At 53.4% G+C, this 20,614-nt stretch overlaps 1 protein-coding gene across 3 annotated transcripts in view; it reads left to right on the top strand.

Annotated features, from left to right (window-relative positions):
* The window catches only part of GFRA2 (GDNF family receptor alpha 2), a 151,754-nt gene that overhangs the window by 92,003 nt on the left and 39,137 nt on the right, over positions 1-20,614 (top strand). Inside the window, exons 6-9 of one of the 3 annotated variants that reach the window (XM_027549789.1) lie at positions 230-370; positions 2,284-2,456; positions 13,314-13,367; positions 14,067-15,478. In XM_027549789.1, coding sequence (XP_027405590.1) covers positions 230-370; positions 2,284-2,456; positions 13,314-13,367; positions 14,067-14,189 — 491 coding nt within the window. In that variant the 3' untranslated portion in view covers positions 14,190-15,478. Of the gene's footprint in view, positions 1-229; positions 371-2,283; positions 2,457-13,313; positions 13,368-14,066; positions 15,479-20,614 lie in introns of those variants that run through there. The other 2 variants (XM_027549790.1, XM_027549791.1) reach the window with 2 other exon arrangements.

Raw genomic sequence — 20,614 nt, 5'->3', positions numbered from 1 at the left:
TGCTCTGGGTGGGGGCTCCTGAGTATCCCCTCTGCTGTCCTCTATGCCATGACCCCCCTGCCGACCCTCGTGGTTTGGATTGTGAGCTGTGATGTATATGTGTTTAGGGGTCAGGTGGAGGGGTGGGGGACGGGTCCCAGGCCTCCTCTATGATGTGCCTGGGGTCTGGGGGCCAGGAGGGAAGCCTTAACTGTTCCTCTCTCCTCGGCCTCCCTGTCTCCCTGCCCAGGGTTTGATATAACACCCAACTACGTGGACTCCAGCCCCACGGGCATCGTGGTGTCCCCCTGGTGCAGCTGTCGTGGGAGTGGAAACATGGAGGAAGAGTGTGAGAAGTTTCTGAAGGATTTCACAGAGAACCCATGCCTCCGTGAGTCCGCCCGCATCCACTCCGTCAGGAGCCCTCCCGCCCCTCCTGTCCTGGGGGCCCTGGAACTGTGCCGGGTCCTGCCTTCCTTCCCCCTGCAGTGGCTGGTGGTCCCTGTGGAGCTTCTCCAGTAGGGGGTTGACTACGCAGACCGTGGGTTTTGCACTCCTGGAGATGCTCCCCGGAGCTGTCTGGAGGCCCCTGGAGGCCTCAATCTTTGTCACATTAAGGCTGAAGGTTTCTAGTCTGTTATCCCGACGGTTTCACCAGGTTCCTTTGGGGACTGCCCTGCGATGAGGGTCTCAGCTTCTTTAACTTCTCCCTTTAAGGATTGATTTCCCCTGGGAATTGGAGTCTTAAGTCATCAAACTCCTACTAATCTGAAGGCCAGAGAGAGAAGTCAGCCACAAGCTCCATCTGCCCGGTCTTTCTAGTCTGACACCCACCTCCCACCAATTGAAAGATCTCCTCCCCCTGTCCCTTCCTCTTTTCTTCCTTCTGTCCATCTGTCCATCCTGCCTTTCTGACAGCACCGGGAGTTTAGAGATGGAAGTCACAGGGCTTGTCATTGAGCAGCTCACCCTCTGAAGGGGGGCACCATTAGAGCATCATGGCCATCATAGTACAGGGGGCGCTGTGCTAGGGTGGAGGTCTGCAGAGGGTTCTGCCGGAGCACAGGGTGGGGATGCCCAAGACATCCTGGAGGTAAGGGTCCCTGAAGGCTTCTCGGAAGCTGACCCACAGTGGGGGTTGCTGGGCACTGGTCAGCTGAAGTGGCAGCAAGGGCCCGCTGGTCTGCTCTAGGCAGAGGTGGGTTTTGGGAACCTGTGGACCACTTATCCTTGCCACAGAGCACAAGGATGCCTAGGGTTACCTGGACAGGTGGAGAGAGTCCTCCTCGTGGAGCGGGGCAAGCAGACTTGAAGGCGTTTGGATCTTAGGGTCCTGCAGGTGGCAGAGGTGGTATGTGGGTTGGTGAAGGGGTGTTGACAGGTGGTGTCGTGGTCAGATCTGATTTCAGAAGGCTCACTCTCTGCTTCTCGTGTGGAGGGGGTGAGGGTAGGGATATGGTTCTCACAGGTGACCCAAAACCGAGTCCACTAGAGGATGTAGCAGGTGCCCCGGGCGGAGGACGGTGCCCACTGACCCAGAGCAGTGTTGGGGTGGGATGGGGAGGAGAGATGGGTGGAGCGACCTCTCAGAGGTCAGCTCGTGGCCGGCAAGAGGGTGGTTAGGGAAGTGTCCTGGGTGACCGAGGTTTCGGCCTTGGGTGACTTAGTGGAGAAGAGATGGCAGACCTTCAGTGCTGAAAATGTGGCGGGGGGCCAGTGTTCCAGTGGAGGGAGTGGCGCCTAGTCAGGCGGCGACCTGAGGAACTTGAGGTGCCTCTGGGGCTTGGAGGTGGAGCTTCCTGTAGGTCTTGTGTATACGGTTGGGTACTGGGGACACAATTTTGTCCAAAAGGTCTCAGTAGTTAGTCCTGAGTGAATCAGTCTAACTGACTGACTGAGGGTGGGTGAGGCCACCTGGGGAGGGGGGCTGCATTGGGGGCCATTGGCATGCAGTGGGGGGCATGGCCTGCAGCACCGAATGCTGCAGAGAAGACAGCTCACGCCCTGGGCACGGCCTGCTCCTCCCCGCCTGGCTCCCCATGCTCCCACTTCTCTCTTCCTCTTCATTCCTCATCCAGTACATCTTCTATCCCAGCTTCCCTCCTGCTCTTTTCTTCTCTGGGTATGAGACCTTGCTAGGTATCTGAAAGGGAGCTTCAGCCAAGTTAGTTCAGACAAGTTCCACCCTGCCCCCAGCTCCAGGCCATCACAGGGAAGGTAGCTGTTGGGATACCTTCAGCTGAGGGGCAGAGTGACGGAGGGGCCCCTGATTTCTCTGTGTCTCCCTGCTCTCTTTCCCCATAGGGAATGCCATCCAGGCCTTTGGCAATGGTACAGATGTGAACCTGTCCCCTAAAAGCCCCCCATTCCAGGCCACACAGGCCCCTCGGGTAGACAAAACGCCTTCGTTGCCAGATGACCTCAGTGATAGCACCAGCCTGGGGACCAGTGTCATCAGTACCTGCACATCTGTCCAGGTGAGGGGCTATAGCTGGGGCACTGTGGATATGGAGCTGGGGCAGGTGGAGGGCTGAGAGAAGAATCTAATGTCAGGGGCAGGGTGGGAGGTTACAGACGGGGGACCAGGGATGGGGCACACAACCTCCTCCCTTTGGGTCAAGATGCAAGAGGCAGAAAGAGCTGGTGGGAGTTAATTTTCCATGATTCACTCGCTGGACATCACCTTACAAGTATTAGACACCTGTTCTATCTCAGGATTGTACTACATACCACAGGGGTGCCAGAGAAATGAGATGGTTAGCGTTCACTTGCCATCTACTGATGACCAGGTACTGTAGACTAGCTAGCGGACTCTACCTATTTCACTGAATTCTCACACAATGAGATGCTGGCATCCTTGTTTTACATACAGAAAGCTAGCCCAGGGGTGTTAGGCCACACCCTCAGGGTCACACAGCTGGTTCAATAGTGGTGGAATAAGATTTCAAACCTACCTCTGACTCCACAACCCATGATGTTCATTTGTTTATCCATCCGTCCATCCATCCAATGGTGTGATGCACACATTTTGGTCGAGATCTTATGTGAGATGCTAAGGAGATATTGGTGAATGAGGCTGACAAAGTCCTGTGTTTTGTGGTCCTTGGGGGTATTGTTGAGGGTCAGACAGTTCAACAAGCACCAGACATGGGGTATGGTCCATGCCACAAGAGGGGACCATGTGGATGGCACTGTGGAGACACATCACAGGACTCCCCACTCAGCCTTTGTCTCTGCTGAGCTTCCCTCGTGCCATCATACCATTTGCTATAGTAGAGTCTTTGCCTAGGATGTTGATCTGATTGGAACACCCCCACCGCCCCCCCCACATACTCTCTCACACACACTTATATATACTTGTGCACATACTCACACCCTAGAAGAAAGAGTTTAAAAGAGGATCTCGTGCAGAATATCAGGGGAAGCAGAGGAGGGAGGGATTAGCGAGGGCATTGATGGTGGGGCATAAGGGATGTTTCAGGCAGGAGTTGGGGCTGGAATTCCCAAGGAGGGGTGGGGTCTGGAGTCCAGTCAATGGGGCTCAGTGTGAGCATGGCTGTGGGGGCAGCAAGAACAAGCCTGGCTGTGTAGGGCAATGAAGATGCAGTCTGAGTGGGGTGGGCTGGTGGGATCACCAGTAGGCACACTCTATGAAGTTTCATTCTTGCAAGATGAGTAATAAGTCCTGGAGAGCTGGCTGCAGCCATGTGACTGTAGTTGACGTATTGTACTGGGTACTTGAAACTTGCTAAGACTTTAGATGTGCAGACCTTAGGTGTGCTCAGCACAAAAAAGAAATCAAACAAACAAACAAGGTAACGGTAGAGGTGTGAAGTGATGGATGTGTTGACTGACTCATGGTGAGTATTTCACAGTACTTATGTGTATTGGATTGTGCATCTTAAATATATACAACATTTTTTGGCTATGCCTCGAGCGTTGTGAGATCTTAATTCCCTGACTAGGGATTGAACCTGGGCCTCCTGCAGTGGAAGTATAGAGTTGTAACCACTGGACCATCAGGGAATTTTCAAATATATGCAATTTTTGATGGTCCATATAACCTCAGTAGGGCTTCCTTGGTGGCTCAGTGGTAAAGAATCTGCCTGCAATGCAGGAGCCCCAGGTTTGATCCCTGGGTTGGGAAGATCCCCCGGAGGAAGAAATGGCAACCCACTCCAGTGTTCTTGCCTGGGAAATCCCATAGACAGAGGAGTTGGTCACAACTGAGTGACTAACACTAACATTAATCTCAGTACCCCCAGAGATAAAGAACAGCAGGCTTTTGGAGTCCTGAGATGAGACCTGAGCAGGGATGGGGCCCGGAAGTGGCATCCAGGCCCCTTGGGCATCCCCTGCTGGTGCCCGTCCTGGTTGGGAAGCCCACTCCCTCTTCCCTTCCTCGTGGACACCCGACCTCCAAGTGCCCTCAGGCCTGCCCAGCGTGGCCCCTCCACGCCCCGCTCCCCTCCATTAGGTCACCCCTCCTGATTGGGGCTGCGGTGTGCACGTCACCCTTGGGCAGCTCCTAATTACACTGAACATGCTTCAGCGGCTGCTGGCAGGGCTCAGGGGCCGCTCCACAGACGGTCACCAGCTCAATTTCATGCTAGAGCAACGGGCAACTCGGCTGGTGGGGCTGTGCCACCTGTCAGGTGACCGGGCTCTGGTCTGGTCCCCAGGTCCCTCTGGGCACTGCCAGCCTTCCTCTCCAGCCCCTCGGGGCTGGCTAACCTGGGAGATGCCCACTCAGGGGGCCGTGGACCCTCCTTAAGCCTCTCAGAGAGTCGCCGTGGGCATGGAAAAGTTCACAGCTGGGGTCTCATGTCTGCCGCAGTCCTCTACACGCCTGGTGACTCTGACTCCATTTTCTACCCCTGTTTCCCTCCAGTACTTTGCTGAAACATTGGCTGGTTACTTTCAGCTCCAGCTTGGGGCTGCAGGCTCACTGTCTGGGGTCTCATCTTACACTCGGTTTGATTACAGGGCGGTTAATGCATGATCTCTATGGAAGATGATGTGCATGAGGAACCTTACCTATATGTTAGCTGTTTTGAATCCTGGGGTGGGGGGAGCTGTCTGGCTGGGGGATCCTCCAGGCCTGTCTCCCGTAGACCCCCTTAGGTCTATTGACTAAGTCACTCTGGGAAGGACAGCATGGGCGGCCTTCCCAGGAGAGGGACCCATCCATCACCATCCCTGCACCCCCATTTCTTCTCTCAGAAACCGAAAGGGAAGTGCTTTTTTCTTGTTTTTAAATTTTTTGGCATGTGGGATCTTGCCCCACCAAGGATTGAACTCACACTCACTGCAGTGGAAGTGTGGAGTCTTAACCACTGGACTGCCAGGAAGTCCCTCTGATTCTGCTTTAGTCTTTTAAAGACTACTGTTACTACTGGAAGTGCTGGAAGTGCCGAATGAATAAGGCTGCATCTCTGCCCTCAGCTTGGCTGGAGGCTGGTGTGGGTGGTCTGTCCTTCCTCAGCTCTTCTAGCTTGGAGGGGCTCTGTGGTGGCCCTTGGGAATGACTGCAACCCATGGTGACATAAGGGAGTCTCTGATTGAGGGCAGAGATGGGGAGCTGAGCCGGGGAGGGAGGGAGAGGAAAGCTGTGCATCCCAGACATCCCTGGAGAGAGAGGTGAGGTTATTTAACTGTCCTCCTCCTCCTCCTCCACAGGTGGATCCTGGGGGAAGCCTTAGGGACCCTCTTCACTGACTCAGAGATGGCAGCCAGCTGGTGACCCTGCATGAGTGATTGGATGTCAGGAGTGAAGGGCTCTCAGAGCTGCTTCCCAGACCTCAAAGGGTGGAAGCCCAGTGAGGACAGTGACTTGTCCCAGCCTCTGCCTTCCGGACAGTTTTCTTCTGGCTGCACTGTGCTGTCACCTTCTCTGTATCTGCTCCCCCAGAGGACTTTCCCACAGTGGGGGCAGGGTCTGGGGACAGAGGAACTCTTGTCCCCATGGCAGGCAGCTGAGCAGAAATGTGGGGGGTTTTAGGTACCAGAGAGGAGCTGGCAGCTGGGCAGACCCCGAGCTGGCCCTCTGTCTGGGGTCCTTGATACTGTCTAGAGTCTGGCTCTTGTATGTTTCCACTCCTGGCTGTGGTCCCCTCTCCGGGTGGCCCTGCCAGCCTGGTGCTCTCTGGAGCTTGGAGAAAGTGCAGCAGGATCTGCAGAATGGTATCTCCTTCTGTCCCTGCTCTCTCTCTCACACACACACACATCCCCAGTGTGAATTCCGTCTCTTCTACCCAATGGTCCCTACAGCGGAGAATCCATAGGAGGCTGTTCTACCTCGTGCCCTCATCCAGGGCCCTTTGTTTCTGAAGCCCATGGTGTACCCCCTGGTGTAGGCCCAAGGTCCAGGCTGAGCAAGATGCTGGCCCTTGAACTTGTCAGTCCCTCTGAGTGGAGGGTGTCTCCCTCCCCTCTCTTCAGCTCTCTGCCTTTGAATCCTTCTTGGATGCTGTCCCTTGGGTGGTCTCCTGACTCAGCTCTGGCCAAGCTGCCTTCTCCTTGCTTAGGGCTCCTGTTTGACACCCTCTGGCCCCCATCAGGATGTGTTCTGCTCCCCCAACCAGACGAGCATCCCTGGAGGAGAGGAGCTGCATTGCCGCTTTTGTTATTGTTGAGTCACTAAGTTGTATCCAACTCTTTGCGACCATGGGCTGCAGCTCACCAGGCTTCCCTGTCCTTCACCATCTCCCGGAGCTTGCTCAAACTCACGTCCATTGATGCCATCCAACCATCTCATCCTCTGTCACCCTCCTTCTCCTCCTGTCCTCAATCTTTCCCAGCATCAGTCTTTTCCAGTAAGTTGGCTCTTTATACCAGGTAGCCAAAGTATTGGAGCGTCAGCTTCTGCATCAGTCCTTTGAATGAATATTCATGGTTGATCTCCTTTAGGATTGACTGGTTTCATCTCCTTGCTGTCCAAGGGACTCTCAAGAGTCTTCTCCAACACCACAGTTTGAAAGCATCAATTCTTCGATGCTCAGTCTTCTTTATGATCCAACTCTCACATCCATAAATGACTACTGGAAAAATCGCCCCCTTGGTAGCCCTTACAGTCAAGTGCCTAGCACCTGGCATCAAGCGGATACCCCACACAGGTTGACAAAAAGAGCCCAGGGTCCTGAGCATTCGATTTGTGGGAACTTCCAGCTCTCTGTTCTAGAAAATGGTCTGTTTTGTTGCAGGCAACTCGATTCAGCTTCCCTCCCTCTCATTGGTGCCTTCTGTGTGCTGTGAGGTATGAAGGGGAAGTCTTTCTGTCAAGGGTGCAGGAGGATTGGGTAGCAGGCTGTCCTGTGATGTGATGGAGCTGCACCAGGGTGCAGGAGCTGCACCAGCTGCACCAGGGTGGCACAGTGTGGGCGGGGCACACTGGCAGTGGGTTCCCACTGTCCCTGGACTTGGTTTGTTTCTAGTGTCCTTAGCATTCCCCGTGGGTGGCTCTGGGCCAGTTTGCAGGGCCCCATCAGGTCACCTGGAGTCTCATCTTCCCCAGGGCTGCAGGACCTTAGTAACGGAATTTCTCCTTTGCATTCCTTGTCTCTATCAGCCAGTTTCTGCTCTTACTCTTGCTACTGCCCATGAAATTTGGGGGAATTAAAAATGAGTTGATGGGCTTGCCAAGAGTCCCACCTCCATCTCTCCCTCCTCCTCCCTATTCTCTGGATGATTCTTTTCCTGGGCACACAGGCCTATGGCCATCAGAGCATGGGCCCCAGAGGCCCATCAGTGTTTCTATATGCCTATATTTCACCCATCCAAGTACTAACCAGGCCCAACCCTGCTTAGCTTCTGAGATCAGACAAGATCAGGCAGATTCAGGGTGGTATGGCTGTAGACAGTATATTTCTTGTTTACAGACTCGGCCCAATTCAAAGCTTTGAGAGGCTAACATATTTCTTCTTTTCATCTCTTTCTTGTAGTCATTCATTTATTCATCCATCAGTGCCTTCACTCATTTATTGAATATAAATTCACCACATGTCACTCTGTTGCAGACACTGAGGCTGACCAGCCTGTGAGGCCTGTACCTTGGTCCTCATACTAGTGGGAGGGTCAGAGTGCATGCTGGCTCAGAGAATTATGGGGCAGGAAGTGATGGGCACACCAAGGGACAAATAATGCGTTATGGGATCCAGAGGAGGAAGCTGCTTTGGAAGCACAGGACTCATGGAGCAGGTGGACCTTGCTTCTGGGCCAGGAGGAATAGGGAGAATTGATGGATGATGTAGGGATGCAGACACATGGAATGGGGAGGAGTGGGAGAGAAGGGAGCCAAGGCAGGGACTCAGGACAGTACAGAGCAGCTGAGGAGGGGCTCTGCTGCCGAATCTGGCCTGCTGCCTGTTTGGATAAATCAGGTTTTACGGAACATGGCCCCACCCAGTTGTCACGTATGGTCCATGTGCTGTAGGCAGAGTTGTGTTGGGATGGACGTGATGGCCGGCAGAGCTTAAAATCGTAATTCTCTGACCCTTTGTAGAAACATCTCCCCCTGACCTTTGAAAGTGAAAGTGAAATTTGCTCAGTCATGTCTGACTCTTTTTGAACCCACGGACTATATGATCCATGGAATTCTCCAAGTCAGAATACTAGAGTGGGTAGCCTTTCCCTTCTCCAGGGGATCTTCCCAACCCAGGGATTGAACCCAGGTCTCCTGCATTGCAGGTGGATTCTTTACCACCTGAGCCACAAGGGAAGCCCAAGAATACTGGAGTGAATAGCCTATCCCTTTTCCAGTGGATCTTCCCAACCTAGGAATCAAACTGGGGTCTCCTGGATTGCAGGCAGATTCTTTACCAACTGAGCTATCATGGAAGCCCCCTGACCTAAAGGAACACAGATCATGAGTTTGTGAGAACACAGAGTTCTGATATGGGAAGGAGGGGGTGGCGAGTCAAACCTGATTTGCAGGATGAAGTGGTGATTGTGAAGAGGTTGCTGAAAGCTTTTGAACTGGGATGTCATGATGCGAAGTGTGATTTGGGAAGATAATCTGACAGCAGGTGGAGATTGATTGTCAAGCGAAGGAGACTGGGGAACTGTTAGCAGATCTTTGCGACAGTCAGCGATAGTCGATAGTCATCAATAAGAAAGGAGGGCTTGTATTAGGGAGGTAGCGGGGAGGGGAGGATGAGGAGTTCCTGGGCATGTGTAGGGGAGGCACTGAGGCCAGGGGCACTGAGATTGGAGGCAGGGGGTGGGGTGGGGAGGGTGGAGGCAGGAACAGAAGCAGGAGACAGGATCGGCCAGTTCCAGCCAGAAGTTTTCCCATAGAGGTGGTGGTGGTGACTGCTCAGATTCCATGGACTGTAGCCTGCCAGGCTCCTCTGTCCATGGAATTCTCTAGGCAAGAATACTGGAGTGCCCTCCTCTGGGGGATCTTCCTGACTCAGGGATCAAACCCCGGTCTCCTGCATTGCAGGTGGATTCTTTACCATCCAAGCCACCAGGGAAGCCCTTCCCATAGAGACAACACTACATTTGGTCCCTTGCACCTGGGCCGGACCCACAAGACCCTGGGACTGCCAGATGTGGCTTTGGGAGTGTGGACAGAGGTGGCTAGAAAGATGAGGAAGGCAATAATTTCCTTCCAACTTCCTGGGCAAAGGGCTCTGTGGGAGAAATTTCTAGAAGGATGAACCTTATCTCTGCTGCCATCCTCTTCCCTCCCTGTTGCCAAGATTATCGGCTGAGATGGACATCAAAGGTGGCCTTGGTGGGGTGTGGGCTCAGAGGACAGCCTGCAGCGTGATGAGGGGGCTTGGGGAGGACACAGCCTCTCCCTTCCCCCCCAGTCTTAGCTGAACTGGTATGGAGTTGACTGTGTGGGTGTTTATTTCTCTCATCGGGCTGTGAACAGGGCTGTGACTCATTCATCTTTGGAACCTCCCGTGGGGAACAGTGGGAGAGTTAATGATGAGGGAGGCGGTGAATTTGAGCCTAAGCCTTGGCCATTGGGTAGTGGAACCTCTTTAGCTCTACATCTCCTCCATCCACCACTGGCAGAAAAGGTCGGCTGACCAGCAAACACCTGCACTGTTCTGTGTGCCTAGGACTGAGGATGGGGGGGTGTCTTGGGCTTGCCCTTGGGGGAGGCTACTGGAACCTTCACGCCTTCACTATCTGCTCTGGGTTTTCTGGAAGTCAGGTGGCAGAGTGCGATCTCCATGGGGCTGGGGCTTCTCCCTGGCTTTGCTTCCAGAGCTGGGGTAGCCACAGTCCACCAGCTAAACCCAGTCTCACCCTGAAGCCCCAGTCCTGGGAGTGTGCTGGATGCAGGCTCCGCTTGGCTCTGAGTCATGCTTGGGGGTTAAGGGGCCTTTAATTTGTCTATGCAGAGGAAGTGGCAGCCCACTCCAGTATTCCTTCTGGGAAGATCCTATGAACAGAGGAGCCTGGCAGGGTACAGTCCATGGGGTCACAAAGAGTCGGACACGACTGAGTGACTGAGCACACACATACACATACTTGGCTTTGCTGTGCCATATGCGTGGTCTCATGTATCTTCACGGTGGGTCAGTGAGGTTTGCTTGACTGTAGATCACTATCTTATAGACGAAGAAGCTGAGGTGCCAGTAGATGAAGGGATTCACCTGGGGTCAGTGGCTGAACCAACTGGAGCCTTGGGCTGTGGTCTCTGGGGCCCTTCCTTCCTTGGATAACAGGGCTCATCCATAGCAGGGACACCAAGGTTTAGGACCTTGCAGTCTGAAAGAGAAAGGCTGGGATGGGTCTCTGAGGACAGCATCTATCAGCTGGATTTTGCAGCACATGAAGGCAGTTCTTGAGGACAGCCAGAGGAAGCCCAGCGTGTCACTGGGCTTCTCAGCACACACTCACTGTGGGCCAAGTCAACCCTGAAGCCTGCCTGGCAGAAGTGCCATTGGCTCAGAAGGGTTTGGGCAAGTTCTGTGGGTGATGGATCCCAGGTGGGTCACTGGTAGAGCCTGAGGAGGGTCCTGTCCTGATCTTTATGGGGCCAGTCCTTCCCCCACCAAGTCCCTGTGGCCCCACCAGAGACCACACACTGGGTCGGAGTCCTTTGGCCCTGGCCCTGGGAGATGGCATCCCTTTCTCACAATGACATGGGTCTGAGGAGGGGGTGAAGGGCCCTCTCGTATTCCTTCCCCTTCCCCTCTTTTTCCTCCCCCTCCCCTGCTCCCTCTCCTCCTCCTCTGCTCCCACCTCCCGTCCCTGGCTGTCAGCTCCCTCTTCCCCCTTCTACTCCCTCCCTCCCTCTCTGCTCCTTCCCTCCCCTTCTTCCTTGCCCGATGCTCAAATCTCCTTGGACACTTGATCCTGGGCAGTAGAATCCAGTCCCTGGATCCTGTAGAGCCTTTGGGCAGACACCCTTCTGCAGAGTCCCTGGTTGGTGGCTTGGCCGGGCTAGATCTTGGCACTTGCTGCTCCTGGTGCTGTGGTCTTAAACAGGATCTTCCTAGGTCTTGTCCCTGGTTCCACCTTGGCTGTGCTCATTGTCACCATGATCACATCTTCTCCATCAGTAGTGACTCTGCTCTTGGCTGGGGCCTTTGTGTGACAGCTGGGGCCTTGTTTAGCTGACCAGATGCCCTGTAATGTTTAAGGTATTATTAGTACTTCTGGCCAGAAGCAGTGATTTAGGCATAATTTCTTGGGCTTTCCAGTTGCTTCTGGTGGCCAGAGCCAATGGCCAGGATAGAATCATCACACCCCCCAGCTGGTTCCCATGGATCACTATTACGATAATGGCAACAAAAGGCTGATTTCATGCACACCCTCTGGTTCTTATTCCTCACCTGGACCACAGAGCTCCCAGGTGCCAGACATCTGTTTCAGAGGAATGGCTAACACCTGATACCATGGCCAGATGTCTGCCTAACCGGCCCCAGTGGCAGACATCACTAATCAATCACAGCTGTCTTCCCCATGAGCCCAGTGAGAGGACTCATGATCTTTCTGGAGCTGGCACTCAGGTGTCAGTTCTGATCTGCAGCATTCATTCATTCATTCTCATCTATTCATTCACAGACTTGTTAATGAATGACAGTTAACAAATGTTAATGAGTACAGTAAGTCCCCTACATACGAACCTTCAGGTATCAAACTTTCAAAAATGTGAATGTGTGTTCATATGTCTAGTCATGTAAGGTGTAAGTGAAATTGCAGCTTGCTGTCCATCTCCTATTGCTGCTGATCCTTCATTTCTACCATCTCCCATCTCTTCACCCTTCTGCAGGCAGTAACTCTTCTTGCCTATTTGCTCAGTCCCTGCCCCTGTATGCCAGCTCTTGTACTGTATTACTGCTTTTCAAGGTGCTGAACTGTGAGATTAAAAATGTTTATTTTGTGTTTGCTTGTTTTTATGTATTATTTGTATGAAAAGTATAAACCTATTACAGTACAGTACTGTATGACCGACTCATTGGAAAAGACCCTAATGCTGGGAAAGATGGAAGGCAAAAGGAGAAGGGATGAGATGGTTAGATAGCGTCACTGACTCAATGAACATGAATCTAAGAAAACTCTGGGAGACAGTGAAGGACAAAGGAGTCTGTGTGCTACAGTCCATGGGATTGCAAAGACTCAGTCACAACTTTGCAACTGAAGAATAACAACAACCGCATAGCCGAGTTTGTTGGGTACCTAGGCAAACATTGTTGGACTTAATGAACAAATTGGATTTAGAAACGTGTTCTCAGAATGGAACTTGTTTGTATGTAGGGTACTTACTATGTAATGTTTATTGAGCAGCTGTTATGCAAGGAAGAAAAGTATGGTCCTTGCCTCGTCAAGTGGAGCTCTGAATGTGGTAGTCAAACCTGGGAGCACCTTATCACTCTATGATGCTGTCAGTTGGAGGGCAGAGTTAGAGCTCTCTTCTTCAGGAGCCCAGAGGAGACAGGACTTAATCACTGTGGGTATCAGAGGAGGGCACAGGTCCCTGTGTTGCCAGTGCTCTTTCTGTGTACCCTGCGATGCCAGCAGTGGATGGCACGGCTGCGAAACGTGGGATCCCATCTGAATCTGGGGACAAAGCCTGGCCAGGGACCCAGCGCGATGCCAGCAGTGGATGGCACAGCTGCGAAATGTGGGATCCCATCTGAATGGGGACGAAGCCTGGCCAGAGACCCAGCGCGATGCCAGCAGTGGATGGCACGGCTGCGAAACGTGGGATCCCATCTGAATGGGGACAAAGCCTGGCCAGGGACCCAGCGCGATGCCAGCAGTGGATGGCACGGCTGCGAAACGTGGGTCCCCATCTGAATGGGGACGAAGCCTGGCCAGGGACCCAGCCATGTGACCCACCCTTACTAGCGCCTTCTTTCCCACAGGATCAGGGGCTGAAGGCCAATAACTCCAAAGAGTTAAGCATGTGCTTCACAGAGGTGAGTGAGGGGCACAGTGCGGGTGGGTGCAGGGGCTGAGCGGGGAGGGGAGTTGTTTTCTAGGCGAGGCTTGGACTTGGAGCCCCCAGATTCCATAACACAGGCTGGGCTAGCTCAGCTGCCAGGCTGCCTGAACTGGGGTGGGCGCTCACTCTGTGCGGGGTGAGGATGAGTGGGTGCAGAAGTTACTGCCAGGGCCTTTCCTTGTCTCTTGGGGGAGATGCTCAGGCTGCTCTGAGGCGAGATCCTGGCAAGCCCTCCTGACTCTATAGACATGTGCACCCAGCGGCCTGCTCTGTGCTGGTTCTGGGACACTCCGCAGAGGTGGAGAGATGGAAAACGACCTGGGCCCTTCCTTGAGGGAGACCCAGCACAGGACTATATCTATGTGCGTGCTAAGTTCCTTCACTCGTGTCCGACTTTTGGTGACCCCTTGGGCTGTAACCCGCCTGGCTCCTCTGTCCATGGGATTTCCCTTGCAAGAATACTGGCGTGGGTTGCCATTTCCTTCCCATTCAGGGTCTCCTGCGGGGACCCTAACCCTAACCCTTCTCCAGGGGATCTTCCTCATCCAGGGATTGAACCTGGGTCTCCCTCATTGCAGACAGATTCTTTACTATCTGAGCCGCCAGGGAAGCCCAGCCCTACTGACTCATTTGTCTTTTTCTCTGCTTCTCTCTCTCTTCTGCTTGGCCACAGCTCACAACCAATATCATCCCAGGGAGTAAAAGGGTGATCAAACCTAACTCAGGCCCCCGCAGAGCCAGACCGTCGGCTGCCTTGACTGCTGCATCCTTCCTGATGCTGAAGCTGGCCTTGTAGGCTCTGGGGATCCCATCGGGAGATTTCTGAAAGCTACACGGATGAGAACACCCGCCTGACAAAATGGAAACACACACAGACACACACAGACACACACACACTTTGCAAAAAAAAAAAAAAGATGTTTTTTCCCACTTTGTCTCTGAACCTGTCTCCTCCCAGGTTTCTTCTTTGGAGAAGTTTTTCTAAACGAAACAGACAAGCAGGCGGGCAGCCTGAGAGCTGGCCCAGAGGCCCCCTGGCCGGGGAAACCCCACGTCGAGGAGGGCACATGGCAGGTCTAGAGATACCCTTCACTTTTCTCTGGGGGTTTTCCTCTCTGGACCCTGCTGACATGAGACCAGACGACACCCCTACTGCCCAGAGACATGGGCGGGCCAGGATGGCTGCTGTTCTTCTCAAGCTCCCCAGTAAGGGGACCTGCTGGGGACTGGCGGGGGGCGTCAGGCATCAGGGCAGCAAGGCTGGCCCCTGGGGGTCCAGTTGGGCACCGTCAGCACCTCTACTTGGCTTCCAGGATGGAGTTTATTTCGCCTCCCTGCTCTGAGGGCTGGATCTGACCTGTGGATGGGTGTGGTGCTCTCCCCTTGATCCCCACTGTAGCATGGGGGGGAGGGCTGGGCAGCTCTGGCGGGGCTTGTGGAGCCCAACCTGCCTGGGAGACCCTGCTGGGGGTTGGGAGCAAAACTTGGGAACACCTCAAGGTGGCTTCTTCCTCCTTGGTGGCAAAGAACCTCCTTTGAAATCAGAGAGAAATGATTCCTTGTCCACTCCCTTGGTTTCTCGTGGGTCCCTTTGGTGGGTCTCCCTTTGGAGGGAGGGGCCAGGCACTGAGACTGAGGAGACCACCATGGGCCGTCTCCGGCACCACGCTCTGGTCTCTGCGACTCCCTCCATCACTCTCCTCCCTGCCTCACTCGCCCACCTTCTCTCTTCTCATTTCTGAGACAAATGCCCACTGCCCACTGTATGTACATAACGCAGCTCCTTTCTCAACATATATGTATATACACATCCGTATACATATATCGTGTGGTTCCCTCTCCTTTCCTTTTTTTAAGAACCTATGGAAATAATACTGTAACAGATGAGCGAAAATGTATTATTGTAAAATTTATTTTTTTTAATAATGTTGTCTATAACGGGGGAAGAAAAGGAGGTGGGCTCCCTGTGTTTCTGCCCCAGTCGGGCTGACGGGGTCGTGGAGGGGAGTTCCTGATTGGTATCACGCGTAGCCAAGGCTCCAATAAACGTACTAGGAAGCAATCTGCCTTCTGCTTCACTCTGAATGTGCTGCCTCCCCTGGTTTGTTCTTGGCCCAGTGCCAACGTCTCCGTTGCTCTCCTGGGGAGCCCTGGGAGAATGTGAGTGTCCACGTGTACACACGTGTGTCTGTCCATTGTGTGTCCTCGGGGCAGGTACTGGGGCTCTGCATGGAGACGATTTTACTTTCCCTGGGTCTGAGTTCCTGGTTGTGCTGAGCCTACTGGTTCATTCACCTGTCATCTCCTCCCTCCCGTCCCGAACAGGCCAATGCCTGCTGGCCCCAAACTGAAAGAGAATGGAAGTAGCCGTGGGGATGGACGATGGCAGACAGCCTGATATCACTTCTCGTGGATGTTTTTGTTTTAAGGATGCCTGCTTGGCCCTGTGAGGTGGCACAGTTGGTCTTCCTGTGGGGACTCCTGTTTTTTTCACGTGGTTGTGAAGGCAGGAACCTGGCCTCCTGGGTCCCAGCCTCTGATGGAGGGGCGGTGAGCCAGCCTGCCCTCTTCCCCAGCCACCGCTAGCCTTCCTGTGGGTAGAGCAAGGTGGAATGGCCCTTCAGTTGGGAATCCATGTTCTTTGCAAACAGCAAAGACTGGTTTACTTAGAAGCCTTTGGGGAAGGTGGCCCACAGAGTGGGCGGGGGGTGGGGGACCCAAGAAATTTTGGGCAGGAACCAAAAGACATTTGAAAGGACAGAAAGCAGAATCTACAAGGTCAGAGTGCTGACCCCTTTGTGATGAATGACAACAACCATCATCCAACTGGCTGAACTGGGGCCCTGCGCCTATCTCCTGCCCCCCCACCCCCCTTGGGTGTCACATTGTTCAGTCGCTAAGTCAGGTCCAACTCTTTGCAACTCCATGGACTGCAGTATCCCAGGCTTCCCTGTTCTTCACTCTGGCATCCTTAATGGGAGATAAGCCCTTGCCTTGCATCATGGGGAGAGATGATTTCCCCAAAGGAAACAGAGGTGCCTTTATGAAGGAGGAATAGAGGCTGGAGAGCTTTACTATGACTTAAAACATCTCCCCATTCAGGTATCCCATAGCTAAAATTTTACCATTAAACATTCATTCCTTTGGCTGAGACAATTCCTGTTCTCCATGACCCTCTAAAAATATGTAAATAAAACTGTGAAGAATAAAGTTTTACTATCTTAATGCTAATTAGTTTAGTGATTTGAATGGATCTTAGTAACATTAAGACATTTGAGCCCAGACATTGAGATTAAGCTTGGGGGGCAGAGATGGGAAGAGAAGCAGGAAAGATCAAAGCAAGATTGGTAGGGGCCACCACCAGAGAGTCAGAATTACTCTAGGGTTCTTTTGGGGAGTCAAACACATGATGTATAGGCCCACTGTGCCTTTACTCCAGAGTCAGCAAAGTCTATAAAATAAGGATTTTTTGTTGTTGTTTTGGGTCACTAGTCTTATGGGGATTCCTGATCTGGGGCATGCGTCCATTTAGAAGCCTATTTTATTCTGTTTTCTAGGGTCTAGTGTGTTATACAGACTGAAACCCTATAAAGATGCTTCTTCCCCTGGGGGAAGCTTCCAACCTGGGATGATTTTGGTTCTGCTAAGAACCCAGACCTCAGCTTCTGACCTGGCTCTTGCTCCCGCCGCCCTCCTGTCAATGCAGCTAGGACCACTCAGCCAGGCTAAAGGCCCAGCAGAGACCCAAAGTGGTGGCGGGGAATCCAAGGAGGCTGGTTCAGAGGCTCAGAGAACTTGGCATCCAGGGGGCCATGCCCTGGCCCGGGGTGCCCCTAGTGTGTGAGCCTCATAGCTGGGCCCTTGCTTGTTCAGAGATTAGAGACAAAACTGTTACCTTAGTTCTCTGCACCCCAGGCCCTGTTTGGAGCACAGGTTTCCCAGGAAACCCAACCTTGCTCTTGCGAGGCCTTCTGAGGACTTGATCCCCAGGCTCTAGCTGGGCCCGGCTCTCTCCACCAGGCCTTCAAGAGGCCACGCAGCTCAAGGATCAGAAAGAGGATACGTTGAGGCAGACCTTGAATTGAGTTCCAAATGTGCTGCTCACTAACTGGGGGGCCATGTTCAGTCTAAGCCTCAGTTTCTCATCTGTGTAAGGCGGCCAGCAGCCCTGCCTCCTAAGAGGTTGGGGTTGAATGGAATACCCTGCCAGGACAGTGCCTTGGAAACTGAAGGAGGCAGGCTGGCATGGGGTCCCTGGTGGGGCCCGAGGCCAGACCAGAGAGGCTTTGCTCCCAGGGATTCTTGGGAACTCACTGCAGAGTGGGAGCCCCAGACTTTCAACTCTAGCTTTTGGGAATGGGTTCAGAGTCAAAGCACCTTGATGCTTTGTGAGCAGAACCATCTGCCCTATGATTTCCCTGTAGGAAAAAAGGGCTGTCAATGTGGAAGGAGTCTGAGGACAAATTCAAGTCCATATTCTATCCTCCAGAAGTCTGGGTATTCCTGGAGAGGGTGTGCAGGGACCTGGATTCTAACTCTGGCTCACCTAGCTAAGTCACTGAGCTTCCCTGAGCTTCAGAAAGGTTGCTCTAGATTGGGGATCAGCAAACTTTTTCTATCAAGGGCCAAGTAATTAATGTAATAGGCTTCTTGGGCTATGCCATTTCTGTTGCAACTACCAACTCGGCCATTGTATTGTAGCTTGAAAACAGCCAGTAGCAATATGTAAGTGATGGAGCTGACTGTGCTCCAGTCAAACTGGATTCACTGAAACAGGTCCAGGCTGGAACTGACCCCTGGGTTGCTGTTTGCCCACCGTGTTCTAGATGACCTCTGAGCCCAAGCTGTCAATCCCAGGCTGTCTGACCACAGGGCTTCAGTGGCAGGGAGTGAAGTGGATGATGGGGCTTTAATCACCCCCAGGTGGATGGAAGACAGGGCAGGTTGCCATTGTGATGGGGAGGTGGAGGCAGGTGAGCTGCAGAAGAGGATGCTTAGGGGAGAGGCCCTACCTCGGGCAGGGGCTATGAGGAATCATCCAGGTAGGCTGCAGGTCATACACCCGCAGGTGTGGTCTGGAGCGTGGCAGCTGCATGGACTATTCTGAGGTTGTGTCTTGTCTATGGGTTTGAACTTCAGCTGCTCTCAATTCATGCACCCAAGCATCCCACTGGACCCTGAGGAGGGGGCATCACTCCCTGGTTTGCAGGAAGGCATCTGAGGTGGAGCAGGACCTGGGGTCCAGAGCAAGGGAAGCTATTGCTCCATGGATGGGAGGGGAGAAGGTCACTCGAGAATGCAGAGAAGGCCCAGCAGGGCAGCAGGGCCCTGAGAGCCCCTGCATAGCGATCAGCAAGTCCCTTAACCCAGCTGGGCCCCACTTTCCTCATCTACAGATGGAAGGGTCAGAGGCACTGCTCTCTGAGGTTCCCGTCCACAGCAGGATTCTGTGACTCTATGACTGCCAGCTATTTCTGAACTCACCAGCCTGGCACTGAATAACTTGGAAGGAGATGGAATTCATCTCTTTTTCAATAAGCACCGCCACTCTGCTTGGTTGCCCCAGTTTTTCACCAAGCATCTTATGCAGAACTGCAGACTGCTGCCTGGGGCTCATTCTAGGGATGGCTGATGGTGGTACCCCTCACGCTTTGCCTCATTCCCTCTTTTCAGATGACAGTCCACACCCATGGGGGAACACCCATGGAGCCGGCCCTGGCCTCCCTTCCTGGGGAGGGCGCTCTTGAGTCACCACTTTGACCTGGGTCCTGCTGGGCTGTCAGAGGTGACAGAGCCTCCTCCACTGGGACCACCCACTGGGCGGAAGTGAGTAATCCTCATCTAACATCTCTGCAGGAGGAGCTTGCGGAGTCACCAGGGCTGGCATGATTCAAGTGCTGAAGCTCTTGCAGCCGGAAGACAGGCTTTCAGGAAAACCTCCCCCTTAATTTTTTTCCAAGCCTGCTTGGTGGGCTGACCTCTCTCCCCTCATCCCCTGCCCACCCATGCTCGGGAAGTTGACAATTTAAATAAAGGCCGTAGCTCTCACTCTCCTTCATTTCAAGCCAGAGTCCAGCCTTGTTGGCCAAACAAACCCTTGTAGGATGACACTGCTGGCCCAGTCCATCCTTCATTTTTATCCTCAGTGCAAGATGAAAGGCCTTTTATTTTCTGGGGCCCCAGAAACCTGAAATCACTCTTAATTCTCCCTGTGTTAGAAAGCTGGGTGAGCTCAAGGCCACAGTGACATGAAGGACAAAAAGGCCTGCCCCCCAAAAGTGTATTTGTAGCATTTCTACCTGGGGGGCTGCTGAAATCATGTTTTCTCCCAAAGCGCGGAGACCTGACTTTCTTGATGATTGGAAATGGTCCACAGATGCTGTCATCCCAGGGGAAGGTGATGACCCCTCCAATAGCCCCTCAAACTCATCCAAACCCATGCATCTCTCTGTCCAGCCCTAGGGTATCTGTGAAAAAAATAGGGCAGTCTGGGGGAGCAGACAGAGTTGTTGGGTCCCTCTCTGCTGCCGGGGAGGGTGGGACTGAGCTAGTGCTGTGAGCCTCATCACTCTTTGGCATCGGCTGGCTGGTGGGACTTCGTCCCCTCCACCCCATCATCTGTCCCGGGTCTGTCTGGGGAAAGGGACCCTGCTCAGAGAGCAGGCTGGGCCTTCTTCTCCAGGCATTGGGGGCACAGCTCAGTCTGGTCCTGTCCTGGGCATCTCCATGTGGACTCCGGACTCTACATCTCAGAACAGTGGGAGGACTGCGAGTGTCCCCTCCCCCAGAACAAGTGTAACTGGTCATGTGACTGATTTCCAGTGGGAGATGGGTGTTCCCGGGGATCCCCTCAGGTTCTGTTCATCATTTGGAGGACCTCTAACTTCCAACCCTGGAGGCTGCTTCCCTGGAAAATCTGCTCCCCTTCTCTCTCCACCCTCTTTGTCAGGCTGGGGCTGTGGCCTTGAAACTCCTTTCCTTACTGTTGAGGCAACTCCTCTACCTTTGATAGGCAGGTGAGGGGTTTTGACCACCGATGTGAGCTCTGGGCTCTGGCTGTGTCCAAGGTTAGCTGATTCCCCGTGGCCATGTCCTGTTAGGAACTCCACTGGGCACATGCTTGGAATCACGATCATTCTCTCCCAGAACTCTGCTTTTGTCCTCCTTCTTTTGAGCCTTCTGCCTGGCTGGCTTTCTCCAGTGTCACCTTCTGGTGAGGGT

This window comes from Bos indicus x Bos taurus, chromosome 8 (assembly GCF_003369695.1).
Source record: "Bos indicus x Bos taurus breed Angus x Brahman F1 hybrid chromosome 8, Bos_hybrid_MaternalHap_v2.0, whole genome shotgun sequence".
In the NCBI taxonomy this organism is placed as follows: domain Eukaryota; kingdom Metazoa; phylum Chordata; class Mammalia; order Artiodactyla; family Bovidae; genus Bos; species Bos indicus x Bos taurus.
Note: the sequence above shows the minus strand (reverse complement) of the source record. Positions and strands in the feature narration are given on the sequence as shown.